This window comes from Cyanistes caeruleus, chromosome 8 (assembly GCF_971803275.1).
Source record: "Cyanistes caeruleus chromosome 8, bCyaCae1.hap1.1, whole genome shotgun sequence".
In the NCBI taxonomy this organism is placed as follows: domain Eukaryota; kingdom Metazoa; phylum Chordata; class Aves; order Passeriformes; family Paridae; genus Cyanistes; species Cyanistes caeruleus.
In genome coordinates, this window is record NC_141708.1 from 37,255,625 (window position 1) to 37,275,913 (window position 20,289).

The 20,289-nt window shown below is 43.8% G+C and overlaps 1 protein-coding gene across 9 annotated transcripts in view; it reads right to left on the minus strand.

Moving 5' to 3' along the window:
• PCDH15 (protocadherin related 15) overlaps window positions 1-20,289 on the minus strand; it is a 532,955-nt gene that overhangs the window by 124,885 nt on the left and 387,781 nt on the right. For all 9 annotated transcript variants that reach the window (XM_086900046.1, XM_086900037.1, XM_086900044.1 and 6 more), the window contains 4 exons: window positions 15,771-15,905; window positions 14,647-14,796; window positions 6,031-6,224; window positions 1,662-1,794 (listed from right to left, as the gene is read on the minus strand). In XM_086900046.1, the coding sequence (XP_086756172.1) occupies window positions 1,662-1,794; window positions 6,031-6,224; window positions 14,647-14,796; window positions 15,771-15,905 (612 nt within the window). The remainder of the gene's footprint in view (window positions 1-1,661; window positions 1,795-6,030; window positions 6,225-14,646; window positions 14,797-15,770; window positions 15,906-20,289) is intronic.

Consider the following 20,289-nt stretch of genomic DNA (forward strand, 5'->3'; position numbering starts at 1 on the left):
GGGAGTTGTGCAGAGCCAGAAGGTTCCCCTGAGCCTCCTTTGCTCCAGGCTGAGCCCCTTTCCCACCTCCCTCAGCTGCTCCTGGGGCTCCAGCCCCTTCCCCAGCTCTGTTCCCTGCCCTGGACACGCTCCAGCCCCTCCATGTCCTTCCTGGATGTGGGGCCCAGAACTGGACACAGCCCTGGAGGTCCCTCAGCAGGGCCAGCACATAATGGGCTGTTTGGAGTTTAGTGAAACATTAAAGCAGATCATTCCACTGGAGCTTCATTTTCCAACCATATTTAAAACCCATCAAATCCTTCAATACTAAAACCTGCCAAGAGGTTTTCTGCCTCCAAAAATCCCTCAGGCCCTCAGCCACAGATGCTAGCACCTGTCAAGAAAACACAAATGTTTCTGTTTCTCAGCATGTTCCTGGCTTCTGTTCCTCTTTGGGACTTCCAACCCCAAGTGTCTCTCACCAGGGAGGAAAAGGCTCCTGAACAGCCTGGCCCTTCCACTCCTCCATCCCTACAGGCACCACAGATGTGCCAGGAGTTAATTGGCAGCACTGAGCTAAATTAGTCATCCTCCCTCAGCACAGGTGACTTTATGAGCTTAACCAGCCAGAATAATCCTAGTCTTTCAGCAGGAAACCATTTTAGCAGGAGCTTTCCCAACCACCTGCTTTAGTGAGTTAATTAGAGCTCCTTTATTTCACTACTGCTAAATACAGCATTAAGTTCCTGATCCCTCAAAAATAAAACCTCAATAAAGAGTTGCCATTTATCTCCCTGTTTTGCACAGCTGGTTTTTAGGCAGAACACAATGCAGTAAATAAGGAACAGTAAATAAGTGAGAACTGATTTTTTAACCATTAGCACAACAAGGGGATGTCTGGTCCTGATGCGTGAGGATGAGGAATGTTCCTGCTCCTGGACTTGGCCATAAGCTGTTGCATGATCCCTGATCCCAGGGCACAATGTCCCACCAGTTCTGGGCCTGGCAGCAGTGGGATCTCTGCTCCCTCTCAGCCTGTTGTTCCACACACCAAGGGGTAGAAATATCTTCAAGCATTTTTCAAAAATGACAGGCTAGGGAAGGCAAATTGCCAAAAATCTTGCTGAAATTCCCCATGAATGAGGTGCTGAAGCTCCTCTGATCTATTGGCAAATATAGAGAGAGATTTTAACACAAGAAATCACAGGCCTTTCAAGTTTCCAGCCACTTAGAATTTTTTTTTCTAATATAATTGTCACAGAATCCCAGAATGGTTTGGATTGGAAGGGATTTTTAAGATCAACTCATTCCAACCCCTGCCGTGGGCAGAGACACCTTCCACTATCCCAGGCTGCTCCACATCCCATCCAGCCTGGCCTTGGACACTGCCAAGGATCCAGGGGCAGCCACAGCTTCTCTGGGCAGTGCCATTTGCAGCCTATAGCATCTTTTACAATATTAAAATAAAAAAAAAAGAAGCAACAGAAATAGCCAGGTGAGCCCTTTTTCTCTACAGTCCATGTAAAAGGGGCTGCTGATCAAAATGAAATAATTTTCAATCCCTTTGAACTGCCCCTTTTCCCCATGGATGCAAGGAGTGGCACATGTGTGGCATGGACACAGAGGAGAGGAAGGTGGAGAAGGTTCCACTGCCCTCAGGGGTCCCAGGGAAGCCTCTGTACCTGCAGGTTTAACAGAACAGCACCGATCCTCATGGCCTCGCTGACCTCCAGGCTGTACATCTGCTGTGGGAAGCGTGGAGGGCTCTGGTTGTTGGGAGGCAGCACCTCGATGTAAACAGTGGTGATAGAGCTCCTGCAGTGCAAGGGGGGGAAAACCAGTCAAAACCAGTCAGAATCAATAAATCCAACCCACGAGGCAACCCACAATGGCAGCTTTACATAGTGTGTGTTCTCCAGCTCTAACAGCCTCCCTTTGCTCCTCTAAAAGCTTCAGTACGTATTTTTCCTTCTGGATCAAAAGGAAAGCAGGCTGCCACATGAACAGGAAGAAAAGCTCAATAATTTTCCCCAGAGCAGCCCAAAGTGGTGTTCTTTCAAAAACAGAGCAATGAGATATCAATGCACACTCCACAAACAAACTGCTCCCAATGTGATGTGTCCTCTGTGGGAGCAGCACGAATTCCAAGCTGGGAACTGTTCCTGCCATGCACAACATCCACCCCTGGAGCCTCCCTGCTGGCAGTCAGTTTGGTTGCTTTCCTGGAAAAGAGGGAGCAGGGAATGTTGGCAGAGAGGATAATGCTGGGAGAAGAGATGCACATAACTCTGTCAGGCTGCTACAATGCTGTGGGTCAATAATTCCCATTTCAGAGCAATGAATCCCATTTCAGAATAGTGGCAATGCAGGAGGCTACAAACCCCTGGCAAACCCTTCAGCTGCACTGAATCCCTGTCCCAAACAGACTGTAAACAGCAATCCATACAGAATATTGAAGGTTCTTTGGGACACTGGCACTGAAGACCCTGCACAGACCATCCTGTAAACCCACTTGATATCAAGCACCCTTGAGAAAGGGAGCCAGGAATCCCCCTGGAGGTGGGAGATTAAAAATCTGGCTCAAAGGGATCTTCCTCTTGCCTCTCTGCTCCATTATCCCACCTGCCTTCCTTCCTGGATGTCAGCACAGCATCCCCACCCCAGAATAAACCCTGAGAAGAGTGAGTGCTGTGCTGCAGGTGTAGCTTTCCCCCTCAGGAATCCTTGCACAAATTTGCACAAAGTTGACAAATCTAAGGTTTTAGGGCTGCAGGAAAGAAATCAAAGGAATTTGTCCCAGTTTTTTTGAGGTGGGGCAGGAAGAGGGAGAGAGAAGAAAATAATGAACCTAAAATGCTGCTTCTTTCAGGGCTAGTAAATTCCAGAGCTTTTTTAGAGGATCTTACCCAAAATTACCAGACATTTATTGCTGAAGCAGCTGCTGTATTAACTGAGAGATCTCATTTAATATAAAAACAACACATTAGTGATCAATATTTTTAATTAGCTGCCAAAATTTGTGGCCAAGCACAGTCACCACAGTGCTGTTGAGGGTTCCAACTCTCTTTTCCAGCAGGTTTTGCAGGTCTGGGTCACTGATGGCAGCTGGGCAGAGAATTGCAGCAACGCCAGGGCTGAGAGCAATGTGTTGGGGACTGTCACACACCCCCTGGCCATAGTCTAGGATAAGAAATTGCTGTCCAGAAGGACAGATCACACCCCTGGGAAGGGGCTCTTCCCTCAGGGCATATCCACACACACAGTGACAGGATTCAGTGCCAGAACACAAGGAGTGGCTTCCCAGTGCCAGGGGGCAGGGATGGATGGGATATTGGGAAGGAATTGTTCCCTGGGAGGGTGGGCAGGCCCTGGCACAGGGTGCCCAGAGCAGCTGTGGCTGCCCCTGGATCCCTGGCAGTGCCCAAGGCCAGGTTGGACTTTGGGGCTTGGAGCAGCCTGGGACAGTGGAAGGTGTCCCTGCCCTGGGACTGGATGGGCTTTAAGGTCTCTTCCCAGCCCAAATCTTTACAGGATTCTAGGAATAGTAAGCAAATTTTCTTCAAATATTTAAGGCAAAATCACAGAAGTAAAGCACTAATAGTCTGCAAACTTAAAGTGCTCTTATATTAAGTCTTTTTTTTGCCATGTCAATCCATTTTTTATTAACACCTTGCATTTTCCCCCCATGCCTTTTGTGTGGGTTATAGTCCAGTTAAGGAGCTGGCAAATTCCCCCTTGGCATGGGAAGGGGAAGGAGATGGAGCCAAGTCAAACCCTGCAGCTGGTGTTTGCAGGTGAACACACAGAGACTAACACAGCATTTGGGAACCACAGAGAGCTCCCAAAATCACTCCAGGATGGACAAACAGCTTTTGTGCCCCATCAACTGATTGAAAGTCAACTGCCATCACCATCTCTGCTTAAATTATCTCCACATGGAATCATGGAATAGTTTGATTTGGAAAGGACGTTAAAGCCCATCCAGTTCCATGGGCAGGGACACCTTCCACTATCCCAGGCTGCTCCAAGCCCCAGTGTCCAACCTGGCCTTGGGCACTTCCAGGGATCCAGGGGCAGCCACAGCTGCTCTGGGCAATTATAAAATCTAGGATGAATAGATTTCCATCCATGTGGACTAACCCATCGTGACCTGATCCAGCAGAACCCTGTATCACCAAGTGATATGAATCCTGTGTCTAGGAATCTGAGGGACTGTGAAAAGCTTAAAGTCTGACATGGAATTGTTTGATTTTACAAATGTTGTAATTTTTTTTTCCAAAAATAGAAATTGTTGTTCTTCAATATAGGAATGGGCTGTGCAGGAAAGGGGTGAAATCTGCAGCCCTGGAAGGTTTTGAGAAACAACTGGACGTGGCACTTGCTGTGGTTAAGTTGACAAGGTTGAACTTGATGATCTTAGATAGATTTTGGATGGATCATTTTCCAGCCTTAATGATTCCATGATATCTCAAGAACTTACATTAATTATTATAAATAATAATACTCAAATCCTAAATCTCAGTTGTGGCACAGCCACCCACTGACATTTTTAAACATCATTCCATGCAAAAACAACCCAAGAAACCTACACAGAATTCTGAATTCTGATTTAAATTTGTGTTCACAAAAGCTGCAGAGCTACAGCTCCAGAGCCAGGTTCAGTGGCTGGGTTTTGTTTCGTGCATAAGCAAGGGGGAGACTGAAATCCAGTCACTTTCCAGGTGACCTTGGTTATCCTGGCACAGCTTTCCACTTCATACTTGCCTTGAAGACATTTCTGGAGAAGGAAGCAGAGGCTCCCCACATCCATCCTCAGAAATACCTATGTTTAGGCAATACAAAGATTTCTCCAGCACAAAAGGAGCTGATGGCAATCAGAGCTGTAGTGTGGGGCCACACCACAGGGATCCCAGACTCTCTGAAGGGGAGTTACTGATTTTTGGCCTTCACTCTGAAGTACTACACAAAATAAATGCATAATTGTCCTCAATCTTCTCAGCAGTACCAGCAGCCTACTACCAGCTCGAGAGGTTTATCAAAGAAGCAAGCAGGAGGAAAAAGAGAGTGAAATTCAACCAGGGGACTGCTACCAGATGCTAATTTTATGAACAACTTAGCAAGTTGAATGGACAGTAATTATAAAATATGTGCACAACAGCATGAGCTGCCTTCATAGAGACATGATAGAAGCAGCCAGTCCTGAGGAAAATACAGTTACTGAAATCCTACTCTCCTATTTTCTTTCCTTCTTAGGTTTCCCATTTGAAGAAGTTTTTACTTTACAGTAGTGGGAGGTTTAAATGCTGGAACCTCCTATTCCTCCCTATCATGCTCTTTGGACAAAGAGATTGTCACATTGTCAGTACCAGGCCCAGAACACAAGAGACATTTTTTTGCTGCCTCCACACCTTCATGAAATAACATTTTGGCACAACTGCCACATTTAGAACACAAACCCCACAGAAACAGGTAAGTAGGGCTTGATACCTTTGCTGGTTTTTGAAGATACAGATCATAAAATGGTTTGGGTTAAAAGGGACCTTAAAGATGATTATGTTCCCCTTGCCACCTAAATCCTCAATCTGCAGTCTGCTCTTCTCTTTTAGCTGGGGTACAATAGAGATAATTCTGCCCTTAGGAGTTTCAGTATCAGTGGGGATACTGCACACTCTACACCTGGAGAGGATCTCCAGCTCAGCAACCCCATTCTTCGGGATCCTTTTTGCATTTTCTGAACAAAAAGCATCTCCCTTCTCACTCACTTTCTTCTTTCCATCCCTTCATCTCAATGAATGGACATGCACAGCTCCCAGCACAACTGGGAACTTTTAAATAACAGACCATGGCAAGCAAATTAAATCATGAAAATCCAGCGCTTTAAGGGAAATATCATTAAGGACCACAAAGGGCAAGAATTCTACTGTGCCACTTTTCCAGAACAGAGGCATGGAATTGTATCCCAGCATGGATTACAGACCTGGGTGTGAGGCACAGGTGCTCCTGCTGAGCTGCTGGAGTAATGCCTCTAACATTAGCAGATGCATTAATTACCTTCTCTGTGCAGGGGGGGCACTGTCAGACGCTCTGACCGTGAGGGCGTAGGAGCGCCCCACTGCCAGCACCACTCCTGGAGCGATGGTGATCAGGCCTGTGTGCTCATTGATGGTGAAGTCTCCCTGATCCCCGGCCAGGATTTCATACACTATCCGCCCATTGGCTCCCTCGTCCGCGTCCACGGCCGTCAGCTGCAAGGCAAAACCACGGGGTCAGCAGGGAACCTCCTCACAGGCTCTGGGAAGGTGATTCAGGAGGAGGAGAGGGGAACTGGAACATCTGGAACACACGCAAGAATTTCTGAGCACAGAAAGATACAGCTGAAATGAAGAATAATGGCTGTAAAAAAACATCATGAAGACTGCAAGGCACTTATTTTAAGATACAAATTAAGAAACCTAATTTAGACTGAGTTTATTCTCTGTGGGTTGGAATATATGAAACTTTCTATAAAAGCAGAAGGAAGAAGATATTTTTTGTGTAGCAAAAGTAATGAGAGAATTGTATTTATTTATTTCCCATCCCTCTCTCCACTTTTCCAGGACACAGCCCTGATAGTGCCAGGAAGTCTCATGTCCAGGCCTGGCATTCCAAGCCCTCCTTGTGCAGAGCTGGAAAGCAATGTTTGTGTCAATGTGCACCTATGGCTATGGCAGCCAAGTGGAAGGGAAATGGCAGCTGTTCCCATATGGATACACACTTGGAATCATGGAAACATTCAAGTTGGAAAAGCCCTCTGAGATGGTCAAGTCCAACAGTTAACCCATCACCGCCAAGGCCACCACTAACCCATGTTCCCAAGTGTCACACTGTCTTTAAATCCCTTGAGAAAAATCTAAATCCTGGTTTTAGACCCAGATTCTAACAGTGAGCATAACGACATGAGGATGTTCTTCTCTTCCCTCTGGGAAAGGCAGTGTGTTTATCCCATTTATGTTGTGAGCCACCATCAATCAAACACACTTGGCCAGGAATTAGAGCCCAGGGAATATATTTGCTTTTAGTGAATCATGGAAGAAAATCCCAGAGTGGTTTTGGCTGGAAGGGACCTTAGAGCTCATCCCATTCCACCCCCTGCCTGGGATGCCTTCCACTATCCTAGGTTGCTCCAAGCCCTCTTCAACATGGCCTTGTTGTCTCTTCCTCCTTTAGGAGTTGTTTTGCTGATACAAAGGTTCCTCAAATGACTTTTTATTCTGTAGGACAACATTCCTTCAAAAGCACAAGGAATGACATAAAGTGGTCTGAACAGCACTGGAACATCCAGGAGGCAAGAGCATCCAGCTGTGAATCCAGCTGCCAAAAGCTGGCAGTGGAAGTTACAGGGAATGATGGCACCATGGGGTCCTCTGCTGCTCCCAGCCCCAGGGGAGCAGTGGGAGGTGGGGAATGGGAAAGGGCACCAGCAGGAGTGACAGCAGAGCTTTCCTGTGATGTCCAAAGTAATCCCAGCCTCAGGAAGGATCCCTGCAGGGATCCTAATGCAAAGATGAAAAAGAAGAGACATAGCTTCTTCAAAGGTCTCTGCCTTGGCGTTCCTGACACTAACCCTCCTGCCCTGGGGCAGCAGGGACGGAGGATGGCAGCGCTGGATGTCAGCGGTGATGGAAAACCTCGGCACAGGCTGCGAGGCCAAGGGCAGGATCAACAGCCACTCCTGAGGCAAGGCCAGCTGAACAGCAGGCTCTGCCTCTGGGCCCCTCTTGTCACCCTGTAACACCTTGAGGCAGGGACAGAAACTCCCTGACGGCCTTGCCATGCCTTGATAGAAAGTCATCTCCCGATCAATGCAGCATCACATCAACTCCAGCAGCTCACAGCTCCCACAGCACCGCCCAAGGCTGCAAAACCAGCACCCAAAACTGCCAAACCACCACCTATGACTGCCAAACCTGCACCCCCAAACTACCAAATCACCACCTAAAACTGCCAACCACCACCTAGAACTGCCAAACCACCAGCCAAATCCGCCAAAGAAACACCTAAAAGTGCCAAAACACCACCTACAGCTGCAAACCACCACCTAGAACTGCCAAAACACCACCCAAAACTACCACACCACCACCTAGAACTGCCAAACCACCACCCAAAACTACCACACCACCACCTAGAACTGCCAAACCACCACCCAAAACTACCACACCACCACCTAGAACTGCCAAACCACCACCCAAAACTACCACACCACCACCTACAACTGCCAAACCACCACCCAAAACTACCACACCACCACCTAGAACTGCCAAAGAACCACCTAAAAGTGGCAAACCACCACCCACGACTGCCAAACACCACTTGGAACTAGCAAAACACCTTTGCCCAAGGATGGCTAAAAATTTGGTAGAGCAGGAACCAAACCTTGCCACTAAAACAAGAGTAAACCCCAAAGCTGCAATATCTGAGTTAATCCCATTTGCATACAACGTGAAGCACCAAGGGGAGGATGTGCATTACTGAATCCTGGAATGGTTTGGATGGGAAGGGACTTTAAAGCACATCTAGTTCCATGGGCAGGGCACTGTTAATTATATCAAGCCCATCCAACCTGGCCTTGGGCACTTCCAGGAAAAAACTCAGGGATCTGATTGGTTCCTAAGATAATCTTGATCCTTTATGCACAGAGGCTCAGTGAAATACAAAATCTCATTTAGAAAGTCATAAATATTCTTCAAACCAAGAATTATGCCCACAGCAGTTTTAAAAACAAATCTTAATTCATCTCCTATAGCATTTTGGGACACACTGTACAGTGAACATAGAATAAATCATTGAAATGCCCCAAAAATTATGGAACAGGGGTCATCTTCTCTTAAAAATTTAAAAAACCAAATTAATACTTGTATGGGTTTTTTTTTTTTTATCTACCTCATTCTCTATTTTCTGTTGGAATTCTAAAGAAGCTATCCTATGAAAACTGGAAATTAAATTCCTCATTCTATAGCTTCTATACATACTTGGGTGTGTTAATTTACCTTGCAGAGAATAATTATCCACTCAAAACACAGACCTGTAAAAACCTTGTCTGCTGAACTTCAAAAGTAACACACACACCCCCACAAAAAGATAAATAAAACCTTTATGCAAAATACAGGGTAGTGAGGATTTAATGTCAGAATTTGGAACCTGTCCAGTTTTTACTGTGATGACATAAAAAAGGAAAATTAATTGACTACATAAGCACAGAGATTAAGAAGGTTAATTAAACCTACAAATATGGAATGCTTGGAAAGATAAGTGATTTGAGAAACATTTTGGGGGCAAAACCAGGAATCAAACCTGGGATTAAATAGAATTAAGGTTTAACTGCTGCCATAATATATGATTCCAGAAATCCCATCTCCAGCTGTCCCAGACCGATAGAGCTCCACAGTTAACAAGATTTAAGAAACAGGGGATAAAATGTAAAGGGAGAAGAACAAAATAAGGTTTTATTTACGTTCCTAAGAAATTTTCATCCAGCAGGATCAGCCCCATTGCATCAACATTTAATGTACTAAGTTTGGCAAAATAGATGTGGATTCTGCTGCAGCAATAAGTGGTTTTCTTGGGAGGAAAAGGAGATTTAGGAGTTGTTTTCTTGGGAGGAAAAGGAGGTTTAAGAGTGGTTTAGTTGGGAGAAAAGGGAGATTTAGAATTATGGCCTTAAGCCTACAAAGACACATCTTGATTATGATATAAGCCCTGCTCAGACTCACTTCATTACTGGAGGAAACTGGGCATCACTGTTTGACTTGGAACCTTCTCACAGCAGCATTCGTGGTCACCTGGCCCTGGGCAGATAAAGTCATGACCAACATTCCCAGCAGCTTTCACCAGATTCATTGTGATGGAAAAATTCCAGGATTGTTATGGAGATATTCCCGAACTGTCAACCACACATAATGATCTCTGAGTAGGTTAAAACACGTTTTCATTATCTCCTTCAGACATTTCATCAAACCTGAATCCATTATTTTTCCTGGAGTCTGCAGGGACATTGACTGAGCAATGCAAACACAGCCTGGTTTTGTTTTCTCTCTCTGCTAATCAGGTTTGCTTTGGTGATGGAAATGAATTACCTGACAGGCAGAAGGCAAAAGGTTGTAAATAAACACGTAAATAAAAGATGAAGTGAGGTCTGAAGATTACTTTTATGAGGATTGTTTTAGGGAAAGGTCCAGGAGTGGTCTGGCACTGAACAGATCACAGCCCCAAAGCTGCTGAAGGAGCGCCTGGACAACAGAGATGCACAGGCTGGGATTGTACGGGTAGCTGGGAGGGTCAGCAGTTGGATCCATGATCCCTGTGTGTCCCTTCCAGCTGCAGATATTCCATGATCTTAAGATTTCTGCTAAACTGTCCTGCTCTTTTATGGCACAATGCAGGTTTAAGAGCTGGAAATCAAGAACTTAGGCTAGGCTGGGGCAGGACCTTAAAAATTAATTTGCGCTGGTGCTATCACGCAAAATTGTTTCAGCAGGGAACAGGGCACTGATCCCCTGTGTATTTTGTTCTCCATTTTCAATCAGGGAATTACTTAATTATCACTTGGAAGTGAGGTCTTGAACATGAGTCATGCCACTGCACTAGGAAATTAGGGAGAAATTAGATATGTGGATAATTTGAGGTAGGGTGTAAGAAGAGCAAAACTGGGATTATTCAGCCTGGGGAAGAAAAGCTTCAGGGTGACCTAACTGTGACTTTCCAGGACTTGAAGGAGCTACAGGAAAGATGGAGAGAGATTCTGTACAAGGGATGGAGGGACAGGACAAGGGAAAATGGCTTCCCAGTGCCAGAGGGCAGGAATAGATGGGATTTTGGGCAAGAATTGTTCTGTGTTATGGAGGTGAGGCCCTGGCACAGGGTGCCCAGAGCAGCTGTGGCTGTCCCTGGATCCCTGGAAGTGTCCAAGGCCAGGTTGGACTTTGGGGCTTGGAGCAGCCTGGGATGGTGGAAGGTGTCCCTGCCCATGGCAGGGGTGGCACTGGATGGGCTTTAAGGTCCCTTCCGACCCAAACCATTCCATGATTCGATGAATTTTACATTTAAGGCCCATCCACAAGTTTTCTTGTAAAGACAAAATACAAAAAATCTCCTCATGGGCCAAGATTTAGGTGAATAATATTTTTTTTGTCACACTCTTCTCCTTCCCAGCTCTTGCATTTTCCTGCTTAATATTCCCTATTCCCTTCATGCTGAATATAAAAATGAGAGATGTCTAAAGAAAAACTGGGTTTAAATTATTGAGATGAAATTTTGTTGCACCACTGCTGCAAACTCCACCCATCAATGTGTAACTCATTTCAATATCTGAATCACAGCAGTGGAAAAATGGAAAACTGGGCAGCAAAAATATAATAACATAAAAAAGATGGAATTAAGTGCTTTACTACATTTACTGTTAATAGTCTTCCTAGTGACAGCTATTATTTACCACATTTAACTGTTTTAAAGGACAGATTTCTCAACTGAGAAATTCTCAGGGAGGACAATAAAACACCTATGAAAGGAGAAGGAAAAATAAGGAATATTCAGGCTGAAAGGAACAAAATACAAAGACATTTAAACTTAACTCTCCTCAACCATGGCCTGAAACAATTTCATAAATACTGAGAGGAGACAACTGAAATAAAATTAAAACCTGTTTTTGTCACTTCCCTGAAAGGTAACAATGAAAGAAGGAAAATTTTTGGTGTAACCACCCAGGAAAGGAAAGGAAAAAATGGGGGAAATATTGAATTTTGCTTGTATTGGTTATATTTGCCTGCTATTTGTGGTTATTTTCAAGCAGAATCTAAGAATTTCGAAATTTCTTTTATTTTTTAAGAGTGTACCAAACAGCAGACACAAGTAACTTAAAAGCTATTATGTTCTGGGGCTGTTTTCATGAGTAAAATCAAAACAATGTTGCACAAAATAGGGCAGCAAGAAAACACAAACTGGAGTTTTTGTCCATTTTATTTGTATATTTTCTTGCAACTGCACTCTGGAAAAAAATATAAGAAAAGTAAGACTATTACCCTAGGAATAATAAAAGCCAAGTGGCTGAAAATCAGTCTGATTGTTATAGATGATTATGAGACTGTCCAGACAGTCTGAGGTCAATGTTCTTTTTCTAAACTGATTTCTCTGATCAGACAAAGTGGTTTTATGAACTAATTTTCCTCTGGGAACTGTCAGAGATGAGCATTCTCTCCCAGCAGAAGATCCCAAAGGATCCTGACCCCAGGAGGGATGGTGGGGTACAAGGTGAATTTGCTCCTCATGCAGACAACAAGATGAGTTGTCTCATCTCTGAAATCACTTGAAATCACTGTGTCAGGATTCAAAAAATGGAAAAGAAAGTTCAGTTTGGCCTTAGAGAAAGTCTTTATAAAGCCTTTACATATGTGAAATATACATACATATCTAGAGAGAGATAGAGATATTTTATATCTAAAGATTGAGCAGCCTACCAAAAAGTGCAGCTGCCCAAAATCCTTATCAGGGAATCATGGAATGGTTTGGATGGGAAGAGACTTTAAAGCCCATCCATTCCCACCCCTGCCATGGGCACCTTCCACTATCCCAGGCTGCTCCAAGCCCCAAAGTCCAACCTGGCCTTGGGCACTTCCAGGGATCCAGGGGCAGCCACAGCTGCTCTGGGCACCCTGTGCCACAGGCTTCCCCCATCACAGAGAAGGATTTATTCCCAATATCCCATCTATCTCTGCCCTCTGGCAGTGGGAAGCCATTTCCCTTGTCCTGGCCCTCCATCCCTTGTCCCAAGTCTCTCTCTATCTTTCCTGGAGCCCCTTCAGGCCCTGGAAGGCCACAATTTGACCACCCCAAAGCCTCTCCAGGCTGAACAATCCCAGCTGTGCCAGCCTTTCCTCCCAGCAGAGCTGCTCCATCCCTCTGATCATCCTGGTGCCTTCTCTAGACTTCAGCAGCTTCCAATCCTTCCTGTGCTGGGCCCTCTTTATTTCTGGCATCATCACCAGTCCACTGAAATCCTAGGTCCTGGCCCTTGGCTTTCCCCTCCCCCCCCCCGCCCCCTTTTTGTTTGTTTGTTTGTTTTAAGCCAGTAATTGAGAACCTCAGATCATCTGGTAATGTGGGATGAGTTGTAAAACAACTCCTCTCCCAAACCAGCCAGAATTTTCTACCTTCCCCCTCAGACCAGATTATAAACTTAGAAAACCTGGAAGTAGCCATGTGCCGACTGTATAGACAGAAGCATGGATTTGGGAAAACCTCCCTCCTGGAATTTAAATTTTTTAGCAAAGGTGAGCTCAAGGCCTAACTCCATATTATTCCTTTCCCAAATAACCTGTTCTGGCTCAATTTTCCTATGAAATGTGGCCTCCTGCTCTTTGAAAGCCTCTGGGCTCATAATATGTTTGCAGCTGCAGCATCAGGATGTGTTTGAGACCTGGAGAGCAGCCCCTTCCCTGTGAGCACAGAAACACTTCAGCAGCTTCAGACAAGCCCAGGAGCTGCTCTGCTTCATCCCAGGTATCATTAACAAACCTCAGGCAGCTCAGAGCATCCTCAAGGCCAACTTTGAGTAGAAAACATTCCTCTCTCCCAGCAGAAATCTCATCGAGCAACATTTTCTGCTTCATGCTCCCTGGCTCCTTTAGGACAACACTACTTGCTGTCACGTTTCCACCCAGCCTTGTGCAGCATTTTAAGGAATTTAACTATGCTTCAGACTTTTTTTTACCCTCTGATCTTGCTGGAAATGCCTCTGTGGCTGTCCCTGATAGTTTTTAAGCACTCATGGCCCAAGCTGATGAGGGGACACAACACAAAGGAAGAGCTAAGATGCAAAGGCACAAGTACAGCTCAAGAGGAACAGGAGCAGCACTGAACCATCTCCTCATCACTGCTACACTCAAATTAATTCCTGATTACGGTTCAGAAAATGGCATTTTATACTTAAGTCAGCTGATTAATTTTATATTCCCATTATTCCCACTGCCTTCAACCACTCTGGGATGCCACCAGTTGTCTTCTCATGCATCTGGACTGGCAGCACTCAGAGCAGGGCTGAGGTCTTGGAAGAATTACACAAAAAGAGCCTTCTTCCATTCATTTCAGCATCACCAGGATTCACCTCCAGCCCTGCACTAAAATATAAATCAGTGCTGACAAAGTTTAATTGAAACTGCTTCTCCCTGGGCCCAGGTTCAAGCCATTTTTCATTGCTCATTTGCTCTACAAACAAACTTGCAAAAAACAGCAGGTTTTCTGGCATAGAAAACATTCCTGGTTATGTCCTACTTCACTGCTTACCTGTTCTCCCAATTTTATCTCAGTGTCCAAATTTTATCAATTTATATCAATGTCTCCAAATTTTATCTCAATGTCCTGCTAACAAAGGAGCATTTTCTTTTTCTTTTGAGATTCTTCAGCTAAAAATTTTTTGTGGAACCTCAGAGGAAGCAGCTGTGCTGCAGCTCTACAGCTAAAACAGGCCTGATATTTAGTATTAGCAATTTTGAATAGATACTTAATTAATGAAGTGAATGCAGAAACACAATCTTCGTTTCTAGCCGGTTTCAGTGCATTTCCAATTTAGATGAACAAGGCCATATACTGCTAACAAAAAAAGTGAGTTAACAAAGGTTATAAAAGCCCTGAAATTACCTTTATAACACCTTCCCCAGGCCTCATATCTGTATAGATCTTGACACTGTAGGAAATGTTGGAGAAGGTCGGGGTGTTATCATTTGCATCAATCACCACGATGTTGACAGTCACTGGGACACTCTCCTGGACTCCATCAGAAGCTGTCATCTTCAGAGGGATAAAAAAAGCAGGACAGGAATGCATTTTAGTGGTGTGTTCTCAATACAATTCCAAGAGAAATACTATTTCAACAGGAGAAAATACAGCCTGTCAATCCCAAATCAGCATTTTGTTTCTCTCTGCATTTACAGTTACAGGAGGATTCAGCAGAGCTTGATCTGCATGTGCAAGACTCAGGGAAAAAGCAAAGCAAACACATTCAAACCTTTTCATTGCAGAAGTGAGAGGAAATAACTTGGAATTTTCCTGGGATGGGGCTGGGATAGAAGCTGTTGAGTTCATGGAGTTTTACCTGGGTATCACCACACCCAAGAGCCCTGTTAAACCTCCCTGATATTTTGAGGTGAGAATTACAGAGCTGGGGGCTCTTCTTATTCCACAGAGGAAATCTGAACTCTTCTTTCCAACGAAAATGGACAGAAAATAGGGAGGCACAGAGTGGGAACCCCTGCAGAAGAGCTGGGTTTGCCAACAGCCCATTTCCAAATTGCTGTAGGGCTGTTAAGTGGTTCACTCACAGCCTGAGGGAATATTAAATCCATTTAAGCTTTTTTCTCCTTTTTTTTTTTTTTTTTTTTTTAATACTGCTATCTGTGCTTTCTGTCAGCCTATTATTTTATTTATTTATTTATTTATTTATTTGAGAAAGAAATAAAGCAAAAATCCCAGGACAAGGCTCATGTTCCTGGTTCCAGGTATAAGGGGGAAAAGGCAATGAGAAAAGCAAGCCCAGGAATAAAAAAGAGGGCTCAGATCCTGCCATGGGATGAGAAGCAGGTGCCAGACCTGGGACTATGGAGAAGATGCTGGCAGAATTTAAAATGCTGCTCTCAACCAATTCATCCTTCATGGCTCTCCTCCTCCTGGGCCATTTTAAGATTTCTAAGGATGCTGAAGTTGATCCTTTCCCATCACATGCTCCCAGCAGTGCCTGGAGAGTTTTCCAAGGGTATTTAACTTACAGAGAAGGTGTAGAGCTGCTGGACCTCCCTGTCCACAGGCTGCAGCAGGGTGAGGTAGCGGGTGATGCCACTCTGAGTCACAGTGAAAAACGTGGTGTAGTCGTTCAGGAAGAGATGGACCTGCGGATCCTTGGTCTTTCAACAACATCAAGGGGGAAAAAGAGCATTTTATTACAAATTCAGAGGTACATTAAGTCTCCAATTACTTGCTGCAAGTGCTTTTTTTAGTTGAAACCTAAAAGCACAAATGCTGTGACAAAATCTTTAAAACTGTTAAAAAAAAAAAATGGTAAAAAACCTCACTGCTGGCCTAAAAAACTAATCTTCTTGATGAAAAACACATTAAAAAACCACTAGAGTGAAAAAATCCAATTGTAAACAAATACCCGTATTGGTTTTAAATAAGTGCCTTTTTCCCCCATTAAACACTAATTTTTAAGCCAGACACAACTTAATATAAGAAACCACATTCAAGCATTTATCTTCATATTAAAACTGGAATGAAGCTGGACTTGATTAACATAGCAATAAACCAGCTGGGTTGGTGCACTGAACAAAGAGAATGGGGAAGTGTTTCAGGAAACAGAGGCGGTCGCTTTAGGTGTCAGAAAGAATCCAAATGTATTGATGCAGAATTAGGAACCTCTCAGTTGATGGGGGGGAACATCATAAATTAACTGAAAAGTAGCATTTTAAGGTAAAGAAAGGAAAAAGGCTTTGTGAATTTACTCATGGCTTCTTGAGGACATGGGTCACTCCTGATTTCCACCTCTTTTGAGGTGTTTTTGTGTTGTTTAACTGATCAGATCCTATGAGTTAAATTTTCAAACAAACTACATTTCTTTTTTTTTTTGCCCACAGTACTCCAACAACTTTCTGTGTCCTTGTCCATGATCTGGTTAATTTAAACTGACTTCCAGCTGCTCTCTCTCATGAATTACAGAGTTTATTTCTGTTGGTAGGTGAAAGGTTGGGAGACAAGTCATATAAAAACTGTTTTAAACTGCCCCCAGGAATGTGTAGATGAGGAACCAGAGAAGTGCTACCAGGAATGACAGAAAATCCAGGATTTTACCAGCTGCTTTCCAATGTCATTCCACAAATCCCATCCCTACAGAGGAGGACATACAGAGAACCAGATGAATAAAAGAAGAAAAGATGAATTCAGCAAAAAATTCCCAAGGGAGCATTACTTCTCTGAATACTTCCTGAATCCAAAGCTCTTCTGGAAGGGTCACTCCATTAGTGCCATTCCTGGAGGATTAAAATCCTTGGGAGCATAGGACAGGTCCCCAACCAACCCCCAGCCAACCCTGACCTGCACCAAGTGGCAGAAGGACAGAGCAGCACAACACCAGGACAAAGAGAAACTGCTTTTAATGAGCCCAAATAAACACCAAAAAGCAAAGATTACACTATTTAAATGAGAAAACATTCCAGGAAGCCATGGGAAAAAATTATCCAAGTGTTCTACACGAGTGGTTCCTCAGTGTCTAAAGCTTTGCTGCAACTGCAGCTCCCAGGAAAATGAAAATTCATTTTACAGCTAGCAATGCAAACAGTAACCTCTTAATTCCAGGAAAACTTAGGGAAGGTAATTGCCCATAATTGTTCACTTTGTAGACATTATAAAGTCAGTTAAGAATTTAATTTACAAAACCTGCAATTAGTTTTGCAGTTCTTGCTTTCATGTCCTTTTGAACACTAATAAGCAGCATTTTTTTCCCAATTTATTGCTGAGAAAAACCAATGATGGAGATCCCAAACCCTCCTGGAGTAATGTGTCCTATTCCTTTGCAATCCTTGTCTTAGAAATGTTCTCCTAATACGGAAGGTAATTGCCTTTACTGCAATTAATGCCTATTTTACCATCTCCCAGGCATGTCAGAGCCACACAGCAATTTATTCCCTTCATCTGGAAAAGCACTGTTATGCTTGGACATTATTACCAAGGATATTTGACATTATTATCAGGGATCTTGGACATTATTATCCTATTTTATGCAGCCTGAAAAGTCAGCTTGACTTAAATGAATATTTCACATGAGAGAGAACAACCCCAGCTACACTGCCAACACAATCTCCAGTAATTTATTTTTTTAAATTATTTTATTCTGGGGCATGGATTTCAGCCTTGTGATTTCTGGTGACATTACTGGGTCATGGAGACAAGGCTAGTCTCTGATAAATTGTTTAACATGGAATTTTGAGTAGAAAATTATCACAATCCACACAAAAAGAGCTCACATGCAACCTGCAAGGAGCATTTCAAGCACACAGTTCAAACCTGAGGTACTTTTTAATTTTAAAAAGCACTTTTGTAATACTCAGGATGTCTTTGAAGACTTGTAATAATTTAATGAGCATTAAGCAATCACAATTTATGCCCTAAATTGGGTTCAATGTGTTTAAAGGGCTCTTTGCAGGCTTCACAAACCAAGGAACAGTCCCAGCCTCAAACACCATCAGGGCAGGGAGAAACGAGGGAGGAAAGTAGGAAATAGAGGAAGAAATCACACAATTAAACCCAAAAAAGGTGTTTTGCACACACAACACCCAATACCTACGGGGAAGGCACCTGGTGGGACCTACAAAGGAAAACACAAAATGAACATGAGTGAGGAAACACAAACCTGGGACTGAGGGACAACACATCATTTGGGGGATTCATGGTTACAGACAAAAAAAAAAAAAAACAGCAAAATGAGACACACAAAATTCTGTACTCAATAATCAAAGCCTGGGCTCGAGTCTGTTCTGCTTGAAAAATCTCTGGAGAAATTCCTGCATGGATGTGGATGTTTCATTCCTGCTGCTTCTCAAATCCCACCAGGGGTTACAACTCTGACCAAAGCAAACAGTTTTCTAAAACTGATGAAGATGAAACGAAAACTTTTTGGGATAATTATGATACTGCTAAGACTGAGCAGACAAGGGTATTAATTCTGTGTGTGTTTCAACAATCCCAAAAGTTTTTGGAGAGGGTCTGTTTGGCTGTGAAGATTTCAAGGGCAGCCAGAACAAATTCCAAGAGTATCCAAACTGCTCAGACTTCCTAATTTGCAGCACAGGCCCACCCCCTGAAAGCTCAGTGATAACACTCTGATGACACAGCTGAGTTTTACAACATTTTTAAGTGGATGATGACCAGTGTTAAAATGTCAATGAAAGATTTGTTTTGTTGGAAAGGTGTTATCTGTCCTCCTTGTTACTGGGTGAAAGGAGAAAATCTTTCCCACGTTCACCTGGACAATCTGAGGTACAGAGCCTTGCAGAGGGAAAGCAGGGAAGACTGTCTCCCCAACACAAGAAAGATATGGATCTGCTGGAATGAGTGTGGAGGAGGCCATGGAGGGGCTGGAGCCCCTCTGCTCTGGAGCCAGGCTGGGAGAGCTGGGGGTGCTCACCTGGAGAGGAGAAGGCTCCAGGGAGAGCTCAGAGCCCCTTCCAGGGCCTAAAGGGGCTCCAGGAGAGCTGGAGAGGGACTGGGGACAAGGGATGGAGGGACAGGACACAGGGAATGGCTTCCCAGTGCCAGAGGGCAGGGATGGATGGGATATTGGGAAGGAATTGTTCTCTGGGAGAAGGCAGAAGGCAGAAACCATGAGATACTCATCCTAAAATAATCAAGGAAGTTACAAAATGCTACAGAAGCAAATCAGTGTTAATGTTTCTGGTTTTCCTTAAGTGTAAAGATCCAAAAAAATTTAACCCCCATCTTTATATATCTTAAAGGAAGGAAAACAGCCTTTCGTCTTTGCCTTGACCTTCTATTAATTTTAATAATGATATTAATGGCTGTTTAATTCTAGGAAGGGTATTTCCTGAGTTGTTGCAACTGTTGGAGTGTCACAGCAGGGCTGCTCAGGGCCAGCAGAACTTGAGAACAGTGCTTGAGAGAGCATTAACTGTAAGAGAACTTCAAACAACAACTGGGAGCGATAGAAGTAATCAGGCAAATATCAGAGAAAAATACTTTGGTATTTAAAATGCTTCAGTTCTCCTGGTTAAAAAAATTAAAAATCATTTATTTTTCCTTCTCTAGATATATTACTGAAAATTAATAACCTGCATGTGTAGCTGCATTTGAAACTTATTTTTTTCATTACTTGCTCTGTCTGCTTGTGTTGCTGCCAAGACAAGGTTGTTCTTAAGTAAAATTCTCTCATATTTCCCACAGGTTCTCTGAAAAGAAAAAATCACTGAGACTCACAGAACGCCCTGAGGTGAAAGGGACCCACAGAGACCACAGAGTCCAACTCCTGGTCCTGCATGAGATAACACAGGAATGTCAAGGCCAGGTTGGATGGCTTGGAATAGTGGAAGGTGTCCCTGGCCATGGCAGGGGTGGGACTGGATGGGCTTTAAGATCCCAACTCATTCCATGATCGATACTTCGTGCAGCTTTATCACTAACCCTACCCACTGGATAAATTAATTCTCTCCCATGGAAATCAAAGAGGAAGTAAAGAAGAGGCTTGGGAAGTCTTATGTAAAGAACTCTCAGCTCCCTCTGTTT